At 41.9% G+C, this 19,970-nt stretch overlaps 3 protein-coding genes across 3 annotated transcripts in view; 1 reads left to right on the top strand and 2 right to left on the bottom strand.

Annotated features, from left to right (window-relative positions):
• The window catches only part of ccdc102a (coiled-coil domain containing 102A), a 44,636-nt gene extending 36,736 nt beyond the window's left edge, over positions 1-7,900 (bottom strand). Inside the window, exon 1 of the mRNA XM_008310673.3 lies at positions 7,711-7,900. The gene's annotated coding sequence lies outside the window, so the exon portion shown is untranslated. The remainder of the gene's footprint in view (positions 1-7,710) is intronic.
• Positions 7,901-9,380: 1,480 nt separating this feature from the next.
• On the top strand, positions 9,381-14,958 carry txlng (taxilin gamma). Its single transcript, XM_008310674.3, has 11 exons — positions 9,381-9,487; positions 10,905-11,016; positions 11,562-11,709; positions 11,798-11,889; positions 11,992-12,162; positions 12,322-12,516; positions 12,874-12,993; positions 13,103-13,177; positions 13,405-13,497; positions 13,618-13,713; positions 13,943-14,958. The coding sequence occupies exons 2-11, from the start codon at positions 10,924-10,926 to the stop codon at positions 14,348-14,350; spliced, it is 1,491 nt and encodes a 496-aa protein (XP_008308896.1). The 5' UTR covers positions 9,381-9,487; positions 10,905-10,923; the 3' UTR covers positions 14,351-14,958.
• Positions 14,959-16,620: 1,662 nt separating this feature from the next.
• rbbp7 (RB binding protein 7, chromatin remodeling factor) overlaps positions 16,621-19,970 on the bottom strand; it is a 5,326-nt gene continuing 1,976 nt past the window's right edge. The window contains exons 4-12 of the mRNA XM_008310675.3: positions 19,600-19,773; positions 19,400-19,515; positions 19,092-19,252; positions 18,807-18,933; positions 18,636-18,713; positions 18,266-18,342; positions 18,002-18,059; positions 17,685-17,795; positions 16,621-17,511 (exon numbers count right to left, since the gene is read on the bottom strand). Coding sequence (XP_008308897.1) covers positions 17,440-17,511; positions 17,685-17,795; positions 18,002-18,059; positions 18,266-18,342; positions 18,636-18,713; positions 18,807-18,933; positions 19,092-19,252; positions 19,400-19,515; positions 19,600-19,773 — 974 coding nt within the window. The 3' untranslated portion in view covers positions 16,621-17,439. The remainder of the gene's footprint in view (positions 17,512-17,684; positions 17,796-18,001; positions 18,060-18,265; positions 18,343-18,635; positions 18,714-18,806; positions 18,934-19,091; positions 19,253-19,399; positions 19,516-19,599; positions 19,774-19,970) is intronic.

The following is a 19,970-nucleotide window of genomic DNA, read 5'->3' as shown; positions in this document are numbered from 1 at the left end:
ACAAAGAACAGTCTTTTGACAACGGCCTTGGCACTTGTTTTGAGATATACCGATGTTCTGAGAGGAATAAAAGACACCATCCACAGTCGGCTGTGCCCCTCAGGTGATACCAACCACCCATGTGACTCACAGGTTTCATACCATAACCTGGTGGAACACAACATCCTGTCGGGTGTGGTCACCTTCTTTGTTTTGCCATAACAGTTCTCTGTTCAGGTATTCAGCCACTCCGATGGTAAAGACCTGAATTTTCTCTGTTAGAACGGAAAAAACATCTCGGATGAGGAGGTGACATGTCTCGTCCGAACGAGTCCAGTTGACCATTTCTGAACTTCTTCTGATCACAAAGGATGGAGACTTGGCAACCCAAAGTCAATAGCACACATTACTTCACCTCTGCTTCCGAGCTGGTTAGACAAAAATCAATGGCAAAGGCTCTGGAGGCTGAAATGTTTTGAGAGTCTGATGCTAATTAGGCCTCACAGCACATCACTCAGAGCTGCCAGGACGTTTTAATTCACTCCAGAGGAGGTTCTGTAAGACACCGCCGCATTCGCTGCTTGTTGTAATTGTTTAGCAACAGAGATGTACATTATCTCTTGTGGTCTCGGTCTTGTCTGATGACAGACGATGCAGCTGTATGGATCTGGAGCGCACCAACAGCTCAGCCTCGTTTGTGGTATTCTGTCAGTTGAATAAATTAAATTGTTAACTGCTGTTTTTTTTTTTCATATTTACATGTTGATTCATGTTCGACAAAATAACTCCGCACAGAAACGAAACTTTTAAGACTGAGCTTGTTTTTGGGGCAGAACACGTTACAGATCCAGTTTCTTGCGTTGACAGCAGCTCTGCTGCGACAGGCTGCCCCTCGCAGGCGATCAGGTCTATCCACTCTCTGCTGCTGAGGCAGGCGTGCTAANAGGGGTGCTAATGGCTACACTATAAAATCACTAAAATACAGGTTAGCAGAGGATGGTTTCGATCCATGGACCTCTGGGTTATGGGCCAAGCACGCTTCCGCTGCGCCACTCTGCTGTTATGAGTGAGACTATTACTTGTTGCCCAACTCTCTGGTCCCATTGGCAGGTTGTCATAAAACACTGATGATAAAAAATAAATAAATAAATTTAACAAATGTAACAGACTTGCAAACACAAATAAAAATGTACATTTGGATTGTGCATGTGTTTGTGTTTAGACATCGCACTAAATTACATTGGAATTTATCGGTGTACTATGTACGCACTATTGCACAATGTGTATTTTGTCAGCACTAGACTGATAATGTTAATTCTATTTGGTCTGCAACTGATTTTACACATGAACAAAGATGGCAAAATGTAATTAAAGTAAGTTGTTTTTGTTTTTTTTAATTGCTCATGATCTCCTACAACCCTCTTTAGGGTCTCCTTATCAGGAGCCTCTGGTCTCCGGCCTACTCTGGTAAGAACTGAACAGTCCATCCATAATGATGCGATGGAGAAGCAAAGAATCAAATGCATGTGAGGAGGCAAAAGGAGACACAGAGGTTGGGAAAACTGAAGGTAGAGAGGACATGGCAAGTGAAAAGGGAAAAGGGACGGAGGATGAAGGAAGAAAAGTGAAGATTCTGGGACTAATGTAAACAATGAGAGAGCAATGGAATGTGTTTAACCAGGCAGAGTGACTGAAGCAACAGACTGTCAGCTTGACTGACGTACCTGCCGTCAGCTACACACTAAATGCTTCAAAATGCAGCAGAGCAAACAACAGCTGCATTCTTCCCGCAGCATCTCATTCCTCAGGAGTCTCATCCCACTGTACAGTAAAAGACATTTTCTTCTTCCACAGATGTCGAGGAGAGACGAAGAGCAGACAGATTAGTGATGGGACGGGGAGATGAAATGAAGCAGGCAGAAAAACTTGGCTTCTTTAGTTTGACACGACTTTCGTTGGGTGGAGTGGAAGTTCTGAGGAAGTTGATATTCAACACAGGAAAACTGAAAAAAACAAAAAAAAAAAAAAAAAAGAACAGAAATAAGGACCAGTTGTGCTGAAACCCCCAACCACTGTTGTGTATTTTTACTGGTGGTAAAGTTTTTCAGTTAGTACTGACAGTGTGTCCCATTAGCAAAAAGACATCTTTCAAAAGTCTTACAAACAAGTAATTAGGCCCATGTGTTTGGCAGGAACCAACGTAGGAAGCAGCATGTTGTCAGGATTAGCAGTGAACAGTGTTTGACCCCTTAAAACTTCAAACACTCATCAACCGAAACGATGAAGTGAAACAAAAAGATCAACTCAGAACAGACCACTGTATAATGTAATCGAGAATGTCAATAAATGGTTGAAAACCTCTCAGGTCAGAGCTAAATGTAAAGGTCGGCCGGTCATGATGTTTACTACCACTGACACTTTGGACAGTGTACAAATACACACAGGTACAGCTGGCATCAAGCTAGTTAGCAAGCCTGCCTTGGAAGCAAAAAGCAGGTTCAATTCCAGGAGGAACCACATACTTGGCGCCTGTTCCAGCAGAGCTGCTGCTAACACAGGGGTTTCTCGTGTGTGAGATCAATAAAGTTCAAGTTGAACTAATTATTATTATTATTATTATTATCAGAGTTTAACATTGACTGTTACGCATTTGTTTTTGTTTTTTTTTTATTCAGTTTTTTTTTTCCTTTGAAACTGCCTCAGAACTCAACGTGGTACAATAATATCTAACCTGGAAAAATGAGGTCAAAGTTCAACACTGCCAAAAACTAAAGGAATATTTGTTTCGAGTTTCTTTTATGCGCTGCCTGCGATCTCAATATAAAGGTGTACACAAGGGTAGACATTTTTTTTAAGTTCGATGATTAGATTAGGTTGAACTTTATTGATCCCACACTGGGGGGAAAATATATTCATGTCACACAGGCACCATTTAACTAAGCAGACTATTGACAGCATGAAAGAATAATAACTGTATAATTACAGGCCCAACCACAACCAACTGTAACGCCAAGTACTATCACGAGTTATTACAAAATCAATATATTGAGCTAAGAGATAATAAATAATCCCCTGTTGAACTGACATCTCTGTCACCATGTAGTGACAGCTGTCAATCAATTAACTGACAGTTCATCACAGTATCAAGTTAACTTTACTACAGAGAGATCTACTTTGCTTTTTTTTTTTTTAATCAAATGTCCTAAAATACCCCTGAGTGTTAGCAACCGTACAAAGGTTAAAGAGGTCATAAATAAGTAGGGCTTAGATAAGTAAGCAGCTCATAACCTCCAGGGAAACAAGTAAAAAACCCATTATTGTGACACACAAGACTGGGAATAAAAATGATTCTGTGGCAAAGGTAAAATGTTGTAAATGGCAAAGGTTGAACGGCCTGTCCCGTGTTTTCAGATATGCTTGAATTTTAGCTGAAAAGTTCATCTTTTCGACACAGCCTTCTGACATAACAACACTGGTAACAGATGGAGTCTGAATCCGACTGTGTCCAAACACCACGTCCAGCCTGGACACACTAGTCTTTAACACTGCCCAAGGAGACAGGAGATCAGATGCGGGGTCTGAACGAGGAGCACATGGTTTTGATTCCGCCTTTTGGCTTCAGAAACTCTTTGTTTCCATGACAACCACACACTGAATGTATGTGCGCGTGAGTCAATTTGCAGAAGGGGCAGATTCATAACAGAGCGGCGGCTGAAAAGAACTAAACGGAGGAGTTTGTGAGGAAGGTGATGAAGGAGGATGAGACGAAGAGGAAGCAGCAGACTGGCCAAGCTGTCACACCTTTACACATCAGACCGCACGGAGAAGCAAAACAGATGGTGCCGTCTGCTGTGGGAAACGTCAGGGCGGTGCAATCTGCCAACATCTAACGTTAAATGGACCCTGAAAATCCTAACATCCACTATCCAGACTGAAGAGAAGTCGTTCATCCATCATCCCCCAACAACACTTCTTCTATCACTTCATCATTTTAAGAGTCGATCTGGAGTCGGGCCCAGCTGACATCGTGTGACGGAGAGGCTACAGCCCAGACAGGTCGCCTACAGTTTCATTTCTGTTTCTGTCATTCTTCTGGATGCAGTGTGTGTTCTTTTCCCTTTATGTGGTTTGCAGATGACACACTGTTTTTTTTACGTTCCAAGAGTAAAGATAGTTTAATATTGGATAGCAAAGGTCCACTCGGAGGAACTGTTAGGTACTGACAGACGCTCAACAGTGAACTACAATTTGCACGAAACCAGTAAAAAACAGACAGGTCAGTAATACAATCTTTTTGACCGTTTCGTTTCAGCGAACTAATTCCATAAACATTCAGTATTTCTGGGTATTTTTATCTCATCTTATTGTCAAACTCCTTGAGTAAGTAGAAAAGCATTTTCGTTAATCCTCGCCAACGTTCAGCTCCTAAATCAAAAAGTCTCCCGATAAAGGTTGTTTAGGACTAACGGCAGTTTAAACAACCAGGGTTCAGCTGAGGGCAAATGTTTATCCATTAAAATAATAAACATTTTCAGCTTTGATGTTCCACAATAAACAAACTTGTGCGGAATATGATGCTTTCAAAAAATGCTTCTCACAGCTTTTTCTAATAAAAACAGTCAAAGTTGTCCATCAGGTTTGGTAACCAACTGACACAGGTCAACTCTACAGGTAGGGGCAGTGTGGATCAGTACACAATGACACCACTAGGGTACTGGCAGGAGAATTGTTCTACTGAATTATTGTGCTACACTGACATCATCTGATGTGTTGCCAACAAACGGAAGGTTTTCCTGACGATCTGGCTGGTTTTTATAAACACGTCAACACAGTCATGGCCACTGACAGTCGGCAGTCCTGCTCACACATTCATACTTTTAATCACTTCCAGAGTTTGTATTTGGCGATGGATGAGCCACACGTCAAGAGCTGTCACTGACGACAAAATAATGTGATCACCCAGGAAATGACTCCATCCCAAAGGTCAACTTTTTCTTTGAGCGAGTACAAATATGTACTCAAGCCCCCGGAGCAGCAGTGGTTGATGTCAGCAGAGAGGAATCTGCCTTTCATTAAAAGGAGCGGCAGATTCATTGACAAAACCAAGAGGACAGCATCCGTCTTGATCTGTGGTAACGCACCAGGACACAGCCACCCAGAATAATTCACCACATAAATCAACAGACAATGCTGACAAATGCTCCTCTACTGCTGCTGGAATGCAGCTCACAAAAACCTCCACTCTTTTCAGTCAGAAAACTCTGCCATGGAATTCTGGGGAAGTGGGAAGTTAATTATTGGATTTATCCAGTGTAAGTGCATAACTTCCTGTTGTGTTTTTCTCAGTTTCTTAGACGAGGCAGCAAGAAAACAAGTACAAATTGTCTGTTGGATCGTAAACAGTTTCACCAAAGTGGCATCTTGTAATTTTGGGGGGAATTTCTACGCCAGATGTTCCAGCACCAAACTTCAGTAACGGATCACAGCTTTTCTTTGTAACCAACCAGATCTGTTACACCTGTTGTTGCAAAAATAAAACAGAGCTGAGTTTATTACTCAAATGAATATAACGTCTAAATTTAACACACTATGCCATACATTAGGTTTGTTGAAGCAGACAAAGAAACAACCATTCAACAAACACAAGGATTATTAACCTGGTTCAGTGATTGGACGTCAACAAACACAATTATTAACCAGATTATTAACCTGGTTCAGTGATTGGACACTTTTGTCATCTTTAGATCCACAGCTTGAACTTCCTTCTGGATAACAGACCCAGCGATGAAGAAACTGATCAAATTAATTGCGATTAATCATGACTGATTACATTAAACTGATCCCTAAATACGAGGGAATGTTTAAAAAATTATTGTGATTTTGAAGAGGGAAAAAAGTTGATCACACATAAAGTCGCAGTACTTAGGTGCAGTAAGTATAGGAAATATTACTGAGGGGACATTTAAACGCAGGTAAAAATCCAACAATGCAAACAGGAAGTCATGCCCTGTCAAGAATGTGTCCCTTTTTTTTTTTTTCCTTCTGGGGACAGGATCCACTAGAAAAGAAACGTCAGGGCTGAGGTGTTTGAGAGGCACAGAACGGGGCACGGTACCCTGCCTTCACTTCACAATTCACTCCACATGAAGATGATCCAGGACCAGGACCAGGACCAGGACCAGGACCAGCTTCCCACACCTCAGCACATTTGCACACATTAGAGATGCTTCACTCTGTTTGCCTGTGGGTTGTCTTTCACAGAGAGGAAGCCTTTCTTCAACTTCCATCTCGCATTCCACACATTAGACGTTCAGTCTCCTGGACATTTAGTGGAACCTTTCTCAACAGCCATGGGTAAAATCAGTGTTCACTGCTCAACATGTTTGACAAATGGCAGACATGAGAGTTTATGATAACACTAACCTGAAAGAAGCACAAGGTCCAGCAAAATGTGCAGAATGAGACAGATATGGCAACCCAAATCCTGCAACTTTAAGATCTGATACTGGGAAAATATGTTATGCCCATTTAAAAAAAGTCACTTACAGTTAGTTGAACTTGGTTAAGCATCATCAAGAATCAATGAATGGAGGAAAAACAATGCTTTTCAGCTTGCCAACATACAGTCCCGGTGAGTTATTTTGTGCCAACAGAAAAGGACCACAATTTTTCCCAGCCCGGAGTTAATTCCATCTTGTCAACTTCCACTTTTTAATGTTGGTCACTCACGATTTTTCCTAGCACGAAGTTAACTCCATTTTATCAACTTCCACTTTTTAATGTTGGTCACAAGAATAAATATTATCCAATAATTTATATATACTGTACATTAACAAATATCACTGATAAATACAACTTACACTTACGTCGTTCATAATACTCAACACAGGTAAGTTCACATCTGCTCAAGGCTTGGAATGAAACCGTAGCCTGGTATGTGGACACTCCAATATATATATACATATATAGTCTATAATATGTATCTTTAACTCCAGCAGAGTTAAAGTTGTTACAAAAGCTTTCATGTTAACAAATCGACGCCTACTTGAAGTTGATCACCGAAAATGAATGTCTGTGTCTGTGCAGGAGGAAAATCTTACATATTTATCTCCACAGATGCTCCAACAAATTCCAATAAAAGGTGGGGTAAAAGGTCAGTTTCCAACAAAAAGCTGGATTTCAGGAAATCCTTAACGATCTTTTTTTTTTTTACCATTAGTTTAATACACTTTCAAAGAAAAACTTAGATGAATAATACCCTCAGGGGTGTTAATTCTGAGTAATCTCGATGTCATTCCTTTGTCATCCAGACTAACACGTTAGTAGTTTAGTTTTTGCAAGACTAAAACAACGTAGTTTATTTTCTCAAATGTCATGTAAACTACTCAAGCGACAGGTTAGTGCAGGTTTATTCATAATCCTCTAAAAACAAAGACAAGTTAAACATTTCTTAAAGTGAACGAGTGAAGGGGAAGGACCCTGGTGTGTAAACTTCACCAGGCAACAATGCGTCTGACACACAACAGACACCACACTAGCCAAATGCATACTTATCAACAATGCAACATTAAATCGTTTTATAGAAATAAGAAAATACGTGAAATGCATCTTGCATTTGCAGGAAAAGAAAAGGGAAACATTATGATTTCCATGGTGTCATTTGACACCAGTTTGTCTCAGAGCACAGGCTCTGTCTAACTCTGACTGGAACAACAAACGTAGAGAACGTACCGTGAACGCAGCACCGGCAAATACTGCACTTTCCTGTCCACAAACGCCCGGTTTTATTCCGATAAAACAACCGCTTTACTCCCACAAAAGCTCCTGCAGCTTGCTCTGCTTTTTCCGTTGGGTTTTCCCTCTGCCCTGGATGAAGAAGGAGAGCGACGTCCTCGCCGAGGAGAGAAAAGAGGCGGGGCTTCGATCTCCGGGGAAGAACCGAGCGATCAATCAGTGGCGGAGGTGACAATGAGCGACAGATATAAACCAATTAGATTCAGTTGCTACAACACAGCTAAGCGCTGATTGGTTTAAGTGAGCAAAGACCTCTCACTTTAATTTACAAGCATAAAAATGAAAGGAAATGATACAATTAATTCTTCCATCTGCCATGCTTTGTTATTACTATTATTATTATTTTTTAAAATTTCTCCACCTTTTTCTTAGTTTACCTCACATGTAAATTGCGTTACACTTACATTTAATTATTAAGTCTGATTTGACAGAACATCAAAATAGTTTTTATTGTTCTTAAATGTGTTCATTCATTTGGAGGTATTTTTTGTGATATCAAAAAATGTTCGTTTTTATCGAGCGAGGGCGTAGTGGTAGGATGTGGGCGTGGTAATGTTCGATCACTTGAATATGAACTGGTCCAAATACGTAATGTGAAATACCTTCAGTTCATTTTTGCCTAAAGACTCCCTTATGTTCACCTTTATTGTTTTAACATGCCTAAATGCCTTTTGCCTTATGTTCACCTTTATTGTTTTAACAGCATACATCATTCTTTTCACTTTAAAAGAACCCTAAAAATGTTATACTATAAGTTAAATTTACTATTTTAAACATGATCATACAAGATCAGTATACTTTCTGTTCTAACCCAGATCTTTTGGTACTGAGAATCAACCTTTTTGTGTTTGTCCAACGTTTTAATTCTATTTACAAGTATTGAAATATTGACTATACTGTAGTTGGAAATCCTTAAAGTGACGTTGGCGCCTCCTGCTGGCAAATAAGGAGTGTTGTCAACACGCATTGATCATTGAATACTGTCTCTCTTGATCTAAATCGTGTTGTGTTATGTTAATATTGATGCATTCATTATTGTATGTTTTTAATCTACTGAAACAAAATATAAAATAATCAGGTCCCATCACATTTTAAATATGGTGTGGGGTATTATATAACATGAGGTATGCTATCATTAAAATATTATTTTTAAAACATCGTTTTGGCGCGTTTTTACTTTAAATGAACATTTATAATTTATAAAGTATAAAAATTTTGCAGTAACTGGTCACTACGGACATTTTAGACAACTCTAGTCAAACAGCTGAAGTTGTTATGGAATATTGGACTTCAATCGACTTTCCGGTAAAATATCTTCTTGTTTTTGTCATTCGCTTCAGCTGTGTTAAGTTGCATTATCTCTGATTGGAATTGGGAGAGTGCTTCTTTCAAATTAAAGTAATGCAATACTACCGCGGTTTTTATGAAGTTCGACAATGAAGATAATTTAAAGGAAATCCTCCTCCATGGGTTTTCATTTTTGTTTATTGTTACCCATTTGTTAATTTGTTGCAAACATGTTGTTGTTTGAGTGTATATTATATCCATAGCAAGGTCGTATTCGTGTTTTTGGAGTGGTTTATAAACATTAAATTTACTACATGTAGATTTTTCATTTTATTTTGAAAGAACTCAGTTGGCTCTTTTACGTGTCGTCTGTCGGGTTTAGTTAACTTGATAACCGTTCCCTGTTCCACCTCCAGTGAAAACACAGGTGATTGCTTTACCTACTCAATTTTTTATACTTCTTTCACAGAAATAGTAATAAGCGCTGATTTTATAGAACCTCGGTTAAATGTTTGAGCTGCTGCTGTCAAACCGAACGTGTCTCTGCGTTTGCTTTCGTTACACGAATTTGACGAAGTAAACTTCACTTCTGGTGTAGCTTAGCTTAGCTGTTAGCACAGGATTAGCGTGGCTAGCTGGAGCGGTCTAATGTCAGATCGTACCTCTTATTTACACATTCACAGTTCTAAAACCACGTGACCAGTTTCACTGACAATTCTATATTACTGTCAGTGCTGACGCTTAGTATTTTATGTGAATAAATGTCAAGGTCCTGCGCTTTGAGCTAAATCGCTAAACTAACATGATCTGACAGAAGCTCATACTATTCTCATGTGTTATACACATGGTTAGAACTTACCGGTAAAACCACGTCGTTGATGGCATTTTTAACAAATATTTATAAAAGTGCCATGTCGCATGTACAATTCGGCTGCGGTGTTGAAGTTATGTAGTACTCTCGCGACTGTTGTTTCAGACACTTGGTGAAGTTCGCTGTCCTTGGCTAATGTTAGCATTACATGAGAACAGCAAGGTAACGTGCTGTAATACGGAACATTTGTAGACAACTAATTAGACATTTCCAGATACATTATAGGGAATTTGCTTCTAAAGCGTCACAGTGAACAGGAAGAAAGGAAAAAAACAAAACAAACAAAAAAAACATGTAACGTATTTCGTCGTTCAGTGTCACGTTTGTTACAGGAAGCCAGAGCAAAGTTAGCCCTGGTGTACACTGCACATGCCACACGTTTCATACGGCGCTCAGTATAATGCATACACACTGATACAATTTGACAGCGTCCTGTTACAGTCATAGTAACGTTAGACATACGGATGTATTTCAGTGACGAATGTCCGTCCATTAATTAGACTTTGTTCGTGCACCGATAGCACTGGCTGGCCCCCGTGGCAAAACACGACAATTACTGGGTCAGCAGTGGTATTTACAACAGGTCTTTGTACTGTAGCCCAGCTCAGCTTTTCTAAACCTGATGAAATCCTTTTGGAACAGCATTGATGGTCGGCTTAGGCTATGTTGTTGCAGTATAAAAGTGAAGCGGTGGCACCACATGGACCAAAGCTGACAGGTCGATGTGTTCTCATCGTCACTTGGATACATTAGATGCTCACGGTGTGACACAGTATTTTTGAATGAGAGTTTCCGTCTGTACATACACGGTTGACTGCATGTTCACGCTGCTGGTGCAGCTCTTCACACACGTGGTTGTTGCTGCTTCGCTCTGTGGCTTCGGGATGCAAATCGGAGTTCAGCTGCTGCTGCAGCCTTTTATTTTTGAAGAGCACAGTTAGATAACAGTTGAATCCCCACTTACCATCGGCAGCTTGGTGTCAGAACCTGGGATGGAGTCAACGGAGGTTTGTGAGATCGATGTGGCGACCAGAAGAATAGTTGGAGGCAGTGACTCTCCACCAGACCTGGACAGCCCATGTCAGGTAAACATATAGTCATTCGGTTTTAATCTCAATAAAGTCATCTCAGGAGAACAGTATACAGCTGCCAGAAGAGTAAAACAGTATTCCCATTGCCAGTGTCTTTTTTCTTTTACCCTTAAATTAGTACTTTAGTGATGGATGCACTGCTGCAGAGTTAAAGGCCAGAGAACTAAAAACAGCACTGACAATGTCAAAGAGGATACAGTTTTGTGCAGTTAACTGGTGCTCTCTATAAATAGATTGCAGGTGCAACTTGAACAAAGACAGATACTGGGGCTGTTAGTCACCAGGTTTATTGGAGAGCACGTGGACCATAATTAACATGTCAGATCTGGTTTTAAAGAACTGCTCAAGTCGCAATAAGTGATTTGAGCAAGTTCTACCTTTTGGAATTTTGTAGTCAATGTTTTGCCCCTTTTTCTACAGATCTGTTAAACATAATTTTTTAAATTTCAAATGTAATGACATTCTATCAGATTTTAAATAGATCCAGGTCATTCAAGGACTGTTGACGATAAACTTTTTACCACATTTTGCTCTCTCAGGAGGAGGTTGCTGCATTTGATTTGGGATTGTGTTGTGCTGTGGAGGAGAGGGGAGAGACCCCAGGAAGAGAAGACAGCCCCAGTGAACTGGGAGATGCAGAGTTGGATCTTGGTGTCGATGCCAAGACAGGAGACGACAAAACCTTTGGTATAAACTCCTACAGGAAAAAGAGAAAGTCTCTTCTTTAAACAAATATGATGACAGACTTAATATTGAAAACAATTCTCTGTTCCAGGGAAGGAGGTGGTTCTGCTGATGCAGGCCCTTAACTCTTTGGCTACCCCCGAAGAGAAACTGGCTGCTCTGTGCAAAAAGTATGCAGATCTGGTGAGTCAAATGTGGATTTTGGTTATAGCAATTTAAATTACATTTACTGCCTTTCTTTAACCTGGATGTTTCTGCTCATCACGTGTCTGTGTACTTGTTCAGCTGGAGGAGAGCCGCTGCATGCAGAAGCGTCTGAAAGCCCTGCAGAAGAAGCAGTCTCAGATTGTGAAGGAGAAGGTTCATCTGCAAGGAGAACACAGCAAGGCCATCCTGGCCCGCAGCAAGTTAGAGAGTCTCTGTAGGGAGCTGCAGAGGCACAACAAATCACTGAAGGTTGGACCTCAGTCCACATATAACCCTCTCCTATCTGTGTCACCTTCAACATCTGTCCCTGTTGTACAAAGTTACCTCCAGGACAAAACATATTTCACATCCTTCTGCTGTTCACCTTTTTCGTTTTTTTTTTCTTCTACAACTCCTGCCGTCTGACAGGACGAGAACGCTCAGCGCTCCAGAGAGTTCGAGGAGCAGCGGAAGGAGGCAATGATGCACTTCCAGATGACCTTGAGCGACATCGAGGTGCAGATGGAGCAGCACAGCTCCCACAACACTAAGCTGAGGCAGGAGAACATGGAGCTGGCCGAGAAGCTGAAGAAGCTGATTGAGCAGTATGAGCTGAGGGAGGAGGTGAGACCATGTTCACCCACAAACCTGTGTAGTCTTTTGATTTTCTTTGTTTCTTCTAAATATATTTAAAAACTATTTGGGTTTAAAAAAGGATTCCCAAAGCAGAACAAACAGAGACGCTGTGTTCTTGTCAACGTGACAGTGTAGGCAGCAGTGAACAGGCCCCGACAGGCCACTGTGTCAACGCTGCCAAGTTACTGTCTTACAGTTTTTTGAAAACAAGACATTTCTACAAAAACATTCAACATTAGCTCGTTTAATTTAAAACTTCACAGCAGTGTCCCTGCTGTGACAGAGATGGTTGGGTGTCAGGGTTACAGGTGTGACAGTTCTCTCCCCACTCCTCCTCTCTTTCAGCACATAGACAAAGTGTTCAAACACAAGGAGCTGCAGCAGCAGCTGATGGACGCCAAGCTGCAGAGAATCACCGAGATGATGAGAGAAGTGGAGGACAAGCAGCAGAGAGAGCGGGACTTTGTGAGTACATCAGCAACTTACTTCATCTTCACCGTTCACCGCGCGGAGAGTTTGTGTTAAATTTGGGAGAACGCCTCGACTGACTGCTGTGTTTCTGCTGATGCTTCAGCTGCTGAAAGACGCCACGGACTCCAGACAGAAGTGTGAACTGATGAAGGAGCAGGAAACGCAGCTCAAACAGCAGGTACACACATGCACATTGTTGATGCATTCCCTCGTCCCCCACCTATTACAAATATATGTCTCATCCTGCAAAATGTCCCCTCAAATCCACCATTTGGAACCGAACTGAAAAAACTCCAATGACTTTATCTGTAGTGAATCGCAGGCATTACCTTGAACTATAAATATAACACATAGGATGATGGTGGTGATGATGATGATAATAATAACGCGTGCCTCCTCATTCAGCTCTCCCTGTACATGGACAAGTTTGAGGAGTTCCAGAGCACTCTGGCAAAAAGTAATGAAGTCTTCACCACTTTTAGACAAGAGATGGAAAAGGTAAGAGAGCTGCCACTCACTGACTGATTTGCTGGTAAACGCTGCACATGCTTGTGTTGATATTAATCGTAAATGCTGCACATGCTTGTGTTGATATTAATCCCACTGATTTACGTGCAGATGACCAAAAAGATCAAAAAACTCGAGAAGGAAACGACTCAGTGGAAGACCAAGTGGGAGAGCAACAACCAGGCTCTGCTGCAGATGGCCGAGGAGGTGAAGTTCACTCTGCTGACGTTTGTATTGTTAATAGTCAAAAGCAGCCTGAATCTCAGCCAGTCTCTGAGGAGAACACTGAGTCGAGTAGTTCTCTCTACAAAAAGAGAGGTGGCGCTGCAGATAATGTTTGGGCACCACTGGGTTAAATGCACTTGTTTGTTCTGCGTGGTTCTCCTTCAGCGTTCAGAAGAATCTCTGACATTTATGAACCACTGCTGTGTTGCAGAAAACACTGCGCGACGGCCACTTCAAGGCCCTGCAGGGGAAGCTGGAGCTGCTGGAGAGGCTGTGCCGGGCTCTGCAGAAGGAGAGGAACGACCTCAACAACCGCCTCAGCCTCCTACAGGAGCAAGAAGACAAGGAGACGCCAGGTGCAGCAGACACTCCTGCAGCCCCGCAGCAGGAGCTGTCAGTGGAGGAGCAGCAGGAGCAGCAGCAGCAGCAGGGGGTGGAGGCGGGAGGAGTGGCAGAGGAGAACCCAACACAGAGTGACAGACAGGAGACGGAGAGCGTCCACCAGGCTCCCCGACCTCCAGAAGGCGACTCTTCAACGACGGCCACAGACAACACCACTACCGCTAAGACGACAACAGCCAGTCAGCCTGAAGAAACACCAACCGCACCGCAGGACTGAGCCGCCTACGCCGTGTTTGTGGGTGTGTGTGTGTAGGTGAGATGGACACACCTCCAGCCTAGTTCCACAACTGGTGAGACGGACCGTCTTCAGTGGAGGTATTATACAGTAGATTTCCTCTTTTCTCTCTTTTCTAAGCCTCCACCGGCCACAGAGTCCAGAACCTCTGTATAATCCGAAAAACAAGAATGAGAACTGTCAGCTCCTAAAAAGTTACCCCCGCTCACCCCCCGTTTGCATCGGTTCTTAGAATCAGCTTTGTTGTGAATGAACGCTTTCTACTCCATTTCTACTATACCTATATTTTCATAAGAAACTTCAGTCTAAGTAAACGCAATTTGCAATCATCAGTGACTCCATCATGTCATCAGGTCTGACCGGGAGTTTTACATGAATGTTGATGTTGCCTTGATGTGACCTCATCTTTGAGGCAGCCCTGTTGAATTCTTCAGTTTAGGAAACACATTGAACTTAAAGTCTGGTAACTTACTGATAATGTGTTCTGTCATAGATTATAAGTTAAATGTCGATATAACTGAAACCAATACCACAATGTATGTGATACTTGTGATTAAGATTACGTTTATTTTTTTCTTATTTTTTTTCCTATTTGTACCAAACTGATTAAGAAGAAATGTTCGGCCCATTTTCACTGACGACATTAATGTATCTCGAGCCTCCTGTATCATAGGTGACTTTCAAGCTCAGATCGGCTAAGAGAAGCTGACTCGCCTTAATCCGCCGTCTCATAATATGATTTAACTCGCGTCACGTTAACATGAGATTAATGGACCTTTTTAATAGGACCTGTCAGAGGAGCCACTGCTGCTGTGGTTCATCATGAATGTAGGCAGTAGATCAGTGGGAGGGTGAGAGGCTGCAGGGCTGTTGACAGACTGGTACAGACACGAGTTCCTGGTGATTTGTAGAAGAACTGGAACTGGGGTCAAAAACTAATGCTGTCACACTTCATCTGATTCAGATGTAGGTTAAAAACTCAAGGGGTAAAAATCATGTTTCAATATAACTTGTCAGAGGTAGTTTCTTTCTGCTCCTGCAGAGGGAGCTCTAAAATTTAAGACTAGGAGATTTTGCTGTTAGAAGGCAAGAAAAAAGAACTAATCATGATTATTCGATCCCCAAAAAATATGAAAACCAAACTGATTTTTTTTTTGCCAGACAAATATATATACACCTGTTTTTATTTGTGACTGATCGAAATGATGCAAAAATGCATACAGAAAAATATAGAATATGAAAAACAATATTCAAAATTATAACTTGCTGCCATTGTCCTCTACAATACCACGTTCGTTTTAACAGCCCTAACAAACACATCCTACAGTGGAATATGTTTGTGTTTTCTGAAGTACCATTCAGCCTGAACTGCTCCATGTTTCTAACTTGTTAGTACTCACCAGTTTTAATGCCTCCATGCTGCCCACGAGAACATGCTGCAAAATCACTCCCACTCTGTCAAATCTGAGGAGAATCATGGATAAAAGACATTAATCAGCAAAATATTAACTTTTTTTTTTTTAGGGTGTGACAGCACTCAGGTTTTGACGTCAACACCTCCTGTTAACATAGTCCCAAGAATCACGACTCTGATCAGAAGCCTGTGATAAGTCAACGTGTGAGAAGAAACAAAAGTGTAGGACCTGTGGTTCGGGGCTCACCAGCCTGTTCTGCTGTGACATCATCGTGGCTTTAAAACAGGAGCAGATGTGATGGTGACAAACAGCCGGCCTGTCGGTGTCTTTAAGCTCCTTCTCACATTCTGCAGCCGTTTGTTAGCAGTTAACAATCCTTTTCTCCGGCGTCTGGTTCCTCTCTGGTGGTGTTGACTCTCAGGTTAATGTCACAATCTACCTCCGTAGGTGAGACTAACTGTGAAAGAAGAGGCGCCAGTCACCACAGCTTCAGAGCTTTATTTTTACTTACAAAAATACACCCACGCCCTCTTTGATTGTACAACCTTCTTATTGCCCTGTCTTTCTTTTCAATAAACATTTTGTAGAATTTGTCTTCTGGCTCTGGATTTTTTTTTTCTGGCTTAAAATGTTTGCATCCATCACAAACTCGGATTTGAAATGTTACAAAAACTTTTATTGTAAAACGTTGAGCAAGATGAAAATAACAGGCACCAAATCTTTTTGGCAAATGTAACTCAGATGAGCCTTTTGTAAAAAAACAAAAAAGCTAAAATCAATTTTTTTTTATTGCTCAACATCTAAACAAAATAAAAGCTAAAATCTTTTTTTTTTTTATTGCTCAACATCTAAACACATACAACAGAAACACGTCATCTTGAACCCAGGTCTCATAGACTCGGCAGCAACTCAACGTTTTCACTGGCTAAATCGGCAGCATGCATCATAAACCATAAAATGCGTTGAAATCATGACGAAATGAATGGTGTAAAGTGACCAATCGGCTGTTTGTCTCTAAACTGCTGTCAGAATTAGTATTAAGTAGTCCGTGCTGGGGCCAGAACCTGAAAACCTGCCCTCAGTGACCAGAGAACTCCTGGTTCCAACAGTGTCAATACAGGATACCATGTGTGTAAGTACCAGGTGCAGCAGAGCCTCAGTTTGACCAGGAGGGGAAAAAAGAAAAGACAGGAATGTTTCTTTATGCAAAGCTCTAGATACAACCATTATGGCCAAGCGTTCTCATGGCAGGTGGGGGCGGGGTGGGAGTTGGCATCAATGTAAAATGTATGTAAACCTAGTTTTCTTCCAACATTTATGTCTTCACAGAAGCCTTTGTGACTGGTTTATTGAGAGTCCAAATGGAAAGAAATGACACTTGTTCTGTTGGGCATGACCAGTGTGAGTGACCCCCATCCCCCCCTTCCCTCCCCTCCCAGACATTGGAGCTCAGATTATAATCTAATCCAAGTGCTTCAGGAACCTGGGCCACACATGATCAGTGTGGAGGGAATGAGTTTGACGTTTTAGTATTTGAGTGAAGTGGAACAGAGAAGCTGCAAACTGTGACTTGAGTTTGGGATCGGGAATTTCAGGGAGTAGATTTGGGGGCAGGGGGGAGGGAGGGGGAGCCTTGACAGATTTGTGCAGAGCTGCTTAGGATCCCTGAGCTTCCAGCTCTGATGCAGGGGTGTTGTCTGGCTCCTCGTCGTTGTAGATGTTTTCCGCCTGGAAGGAGGAAGAAAGAAGGAGAGGACGTAGGAAGTATGCTGACTGCTGATTGGAGGATTCACTCCAGACTTTATCCAGGAAAAAATTAACACACACATACACTTCAAACACTTTTAACTTTCTAAAGATTGTGCTGATGAAGAAGATTTTATCCTTAAAAAAATATTCACCATCTGCCAGACTTGCATGATGTTGTCTTCTGACACCGAGCAGATGACCCAGGGTTCGTTGGGGTTCCAGGAGAAGTCTGAGATCTTAGCGGTGTGACCGCCGTGGATGAACTGAAGGAAGGATGAGGACAGGAGTGAGTGGGGAACGACTGTTGGTTGCAATCACAGGCTCAACGGTGGGTGTCGCTGTTTTGTTAACATCTCAACAGAAACAATTAACCAGCATCACATAAATCATTTGTCAGATCTGAGATCACAATGATGGAGAAGAGAGTGAAGAAAAACCCCAACACTTTAGTTTGAACCCTGTCACTTACCAGCAGCTCTGGTGGACCGTCCTCAGCATCTTCAGCCGACTGTTCCTCTCCAATTTTGCTAGAGGAGGCAGAAAGAGTCGACTCACACCGTTACTCTTTACTGTGTGTAAACTCTAGACTGTAATTATTCTATTTTAACATCAGCCGTAAATTCATATTTACTGCATCAATTTGTTAAATGAGTCCTTTTCTATAAACAGTGGATTCATTTTCTGCTACTTTGGCTCACGTCCTGTTTTTTTTTGTATATACTTCCTGATTTACCTGAGATCCCAGACGTTGAGGCGTCGGTCAGTTCCACTGGAGGCCAGAATGGTCTCATTATGAGGAGACCATTGTACCTGAGGAACCAGACAGACATGAGCATCAGGAGTTAATGACGCGCTGGCAGACATTAGCAGAAAGTACTTATAATACAGTATATTTGTGTTTTATTTTAAATTGTTTTTAGCATGGCTTCTGAGACGGACGTTTTCAGCCAATTTTTTTTTTTTGCTCTCTCTCGTGGAAAAAACTGTTTTCGTTAGAGTCGACCATTATAGCGGATGTTGTGATTAAAACAGTAGCTTTAAATCACCATGCATCATGTGACCTTTGGCGTACACAGTCTTATTTACACAGAAAGAAACGTCACCTGGAAGATTTCATCTTTGTGGGACTCAAACGAGTGGAGCTTGAGCTTCAGGTTCCGCAAATCCCACAATGCAACTGTCTGAAATCGGCCAAGCAGATTCACATTATATAAATATACACGTGTGAATACGTTAGTCGACTGAATGACACGTCAGAGACGAGAACACAGCACCTTGTCAGCTGATCCGGTGGCCAGGATGAACTCACTGTAAGGGTTGAAGCTCAGACAGTTGACCTCCGCCGTGTGAGCGTCTACTGCGTGACTGGGTTTGGACGTGTTGTTGGAGCGAGTGTCCCAACTGTCGGAAGGGATAACGAGCAGATTTACAAACACTCAAGTCTGTCTGAGTCAGCCAATCACACGAGAGAAACACAGAACCCCACACTGTCACGAATCAGCTCCTTTTCATCTCTTACATCATGAGCTTCTGTGAATCTGCTGCTTTTCATCTCTTACATCATGAGCTTCTGGTCGTCGGCCACTGAACCAAACAGAGACTCGTGGAGCAAATGCCAGGACACGTCTTCCACCACTGCCGTGTGTCCAGTGAAAATGGTCTTGGCGTCCAAAATCTTTCCTTCCTTTGGGCTTCCTCCAATGTCCCACAGACAGATGGTCTGGGAAAACAGAAGACGGCAGAGGACAGCATTAGTAAAGGCTGGCTTTGATACATTACATTAACAGAACATTTGGACTCTTCATTATGACACACAGACTGATCCAGACTATAACGTCCTGTTGGGTTTTCGGTGCTGGTCACTCACGTGGTCGTCGGAGGCACTGAGGAGGTTCCCACTGAGGTTGGGGTTCCAGGAAAGTCCATATCCTTCTTTCTGGTGACCTTTGAGCCTCAGGTCAGGGCTACACTCCCCACTGAGATCTAACACATATCATTGAAGGGATCAACGTGAGATTCATCGGAGTTGTGCTTTTTCTGAGGCATGAATTTCAACAGTGCTCGAACCTGGCTTAGACGGGTGTTTGGTGTAGTCGAAGACCAACACGTCAGACGTGGGAGTCTTGGTGGCGATGATGCAGGGATTCTGGGGCATGTAGCGAGCTCTGTTCACCTCACCTTCGTGGTTGATCTTGATCTCAATCTCTATTTTACCACTGACTGAACCAAAGCCACCGAACTCTGCCAAAGAAAACACAGTAATGAACCATTAAACTGTGGTCTGGGCTGAGGAGGAGTGTATGTGATTATGATGGTTGTTGTTATCATCATGCTTAATCTCAAATGTGTTATCGTTTTGTTTATTAATTTTTTTTCTTTGCAGTTTTAAAATTAGACTTAAAAAATTTAAATATCAGGACATTATAAATCATCTTATG

This window comes from Cynoglossus semilaevis, chromosome 5 (assembly GCF_000523025.1).
Source record: "Cynoglossus semilaevis isolate Cse_v1.0 chromosome 5, Cse_v1.0, whole genome shotgun sequence".
Lineage (NCBI taxonomy): Eukaryota > Metazoa > Chordata > Actinopteri > Pleuronectiformes > Cynoglossidae > Cynoglossus > Cynoglossus semilaevis.
Note: the sequence above shows the minus strand (reverse complement) of the source record. Positions and strands in the feature narration are given on the sequence as shown.

What these genes read in the sequence shown, in the direction of transcription:
- txlng (XM_008310674.3), top strand. Translation starts at nt 10,924, where the DNA reads ATGGAGTCAACGGAGGTTTGTGAGATCGATGTGGCGACCAGAAGAATA. An exon ending in AAACGCAGCTCAAACAGCAG is followed by an intron (nt 13,178 to 13,404) that starts GTACACACATGC and finishes CTCCTCATTCAG; the next exon opens with CTCTCCCTGTACATGGACAA. An exon ending in TGCTGCAGATGGCCGAGGAG is followed by an intron (nt 13,714 to 13,942) that starts GTGAAGTTCACT and finishes GCTGTGTTGCAG; the next exon opens with AAAACACTGCGCGACGGCCA.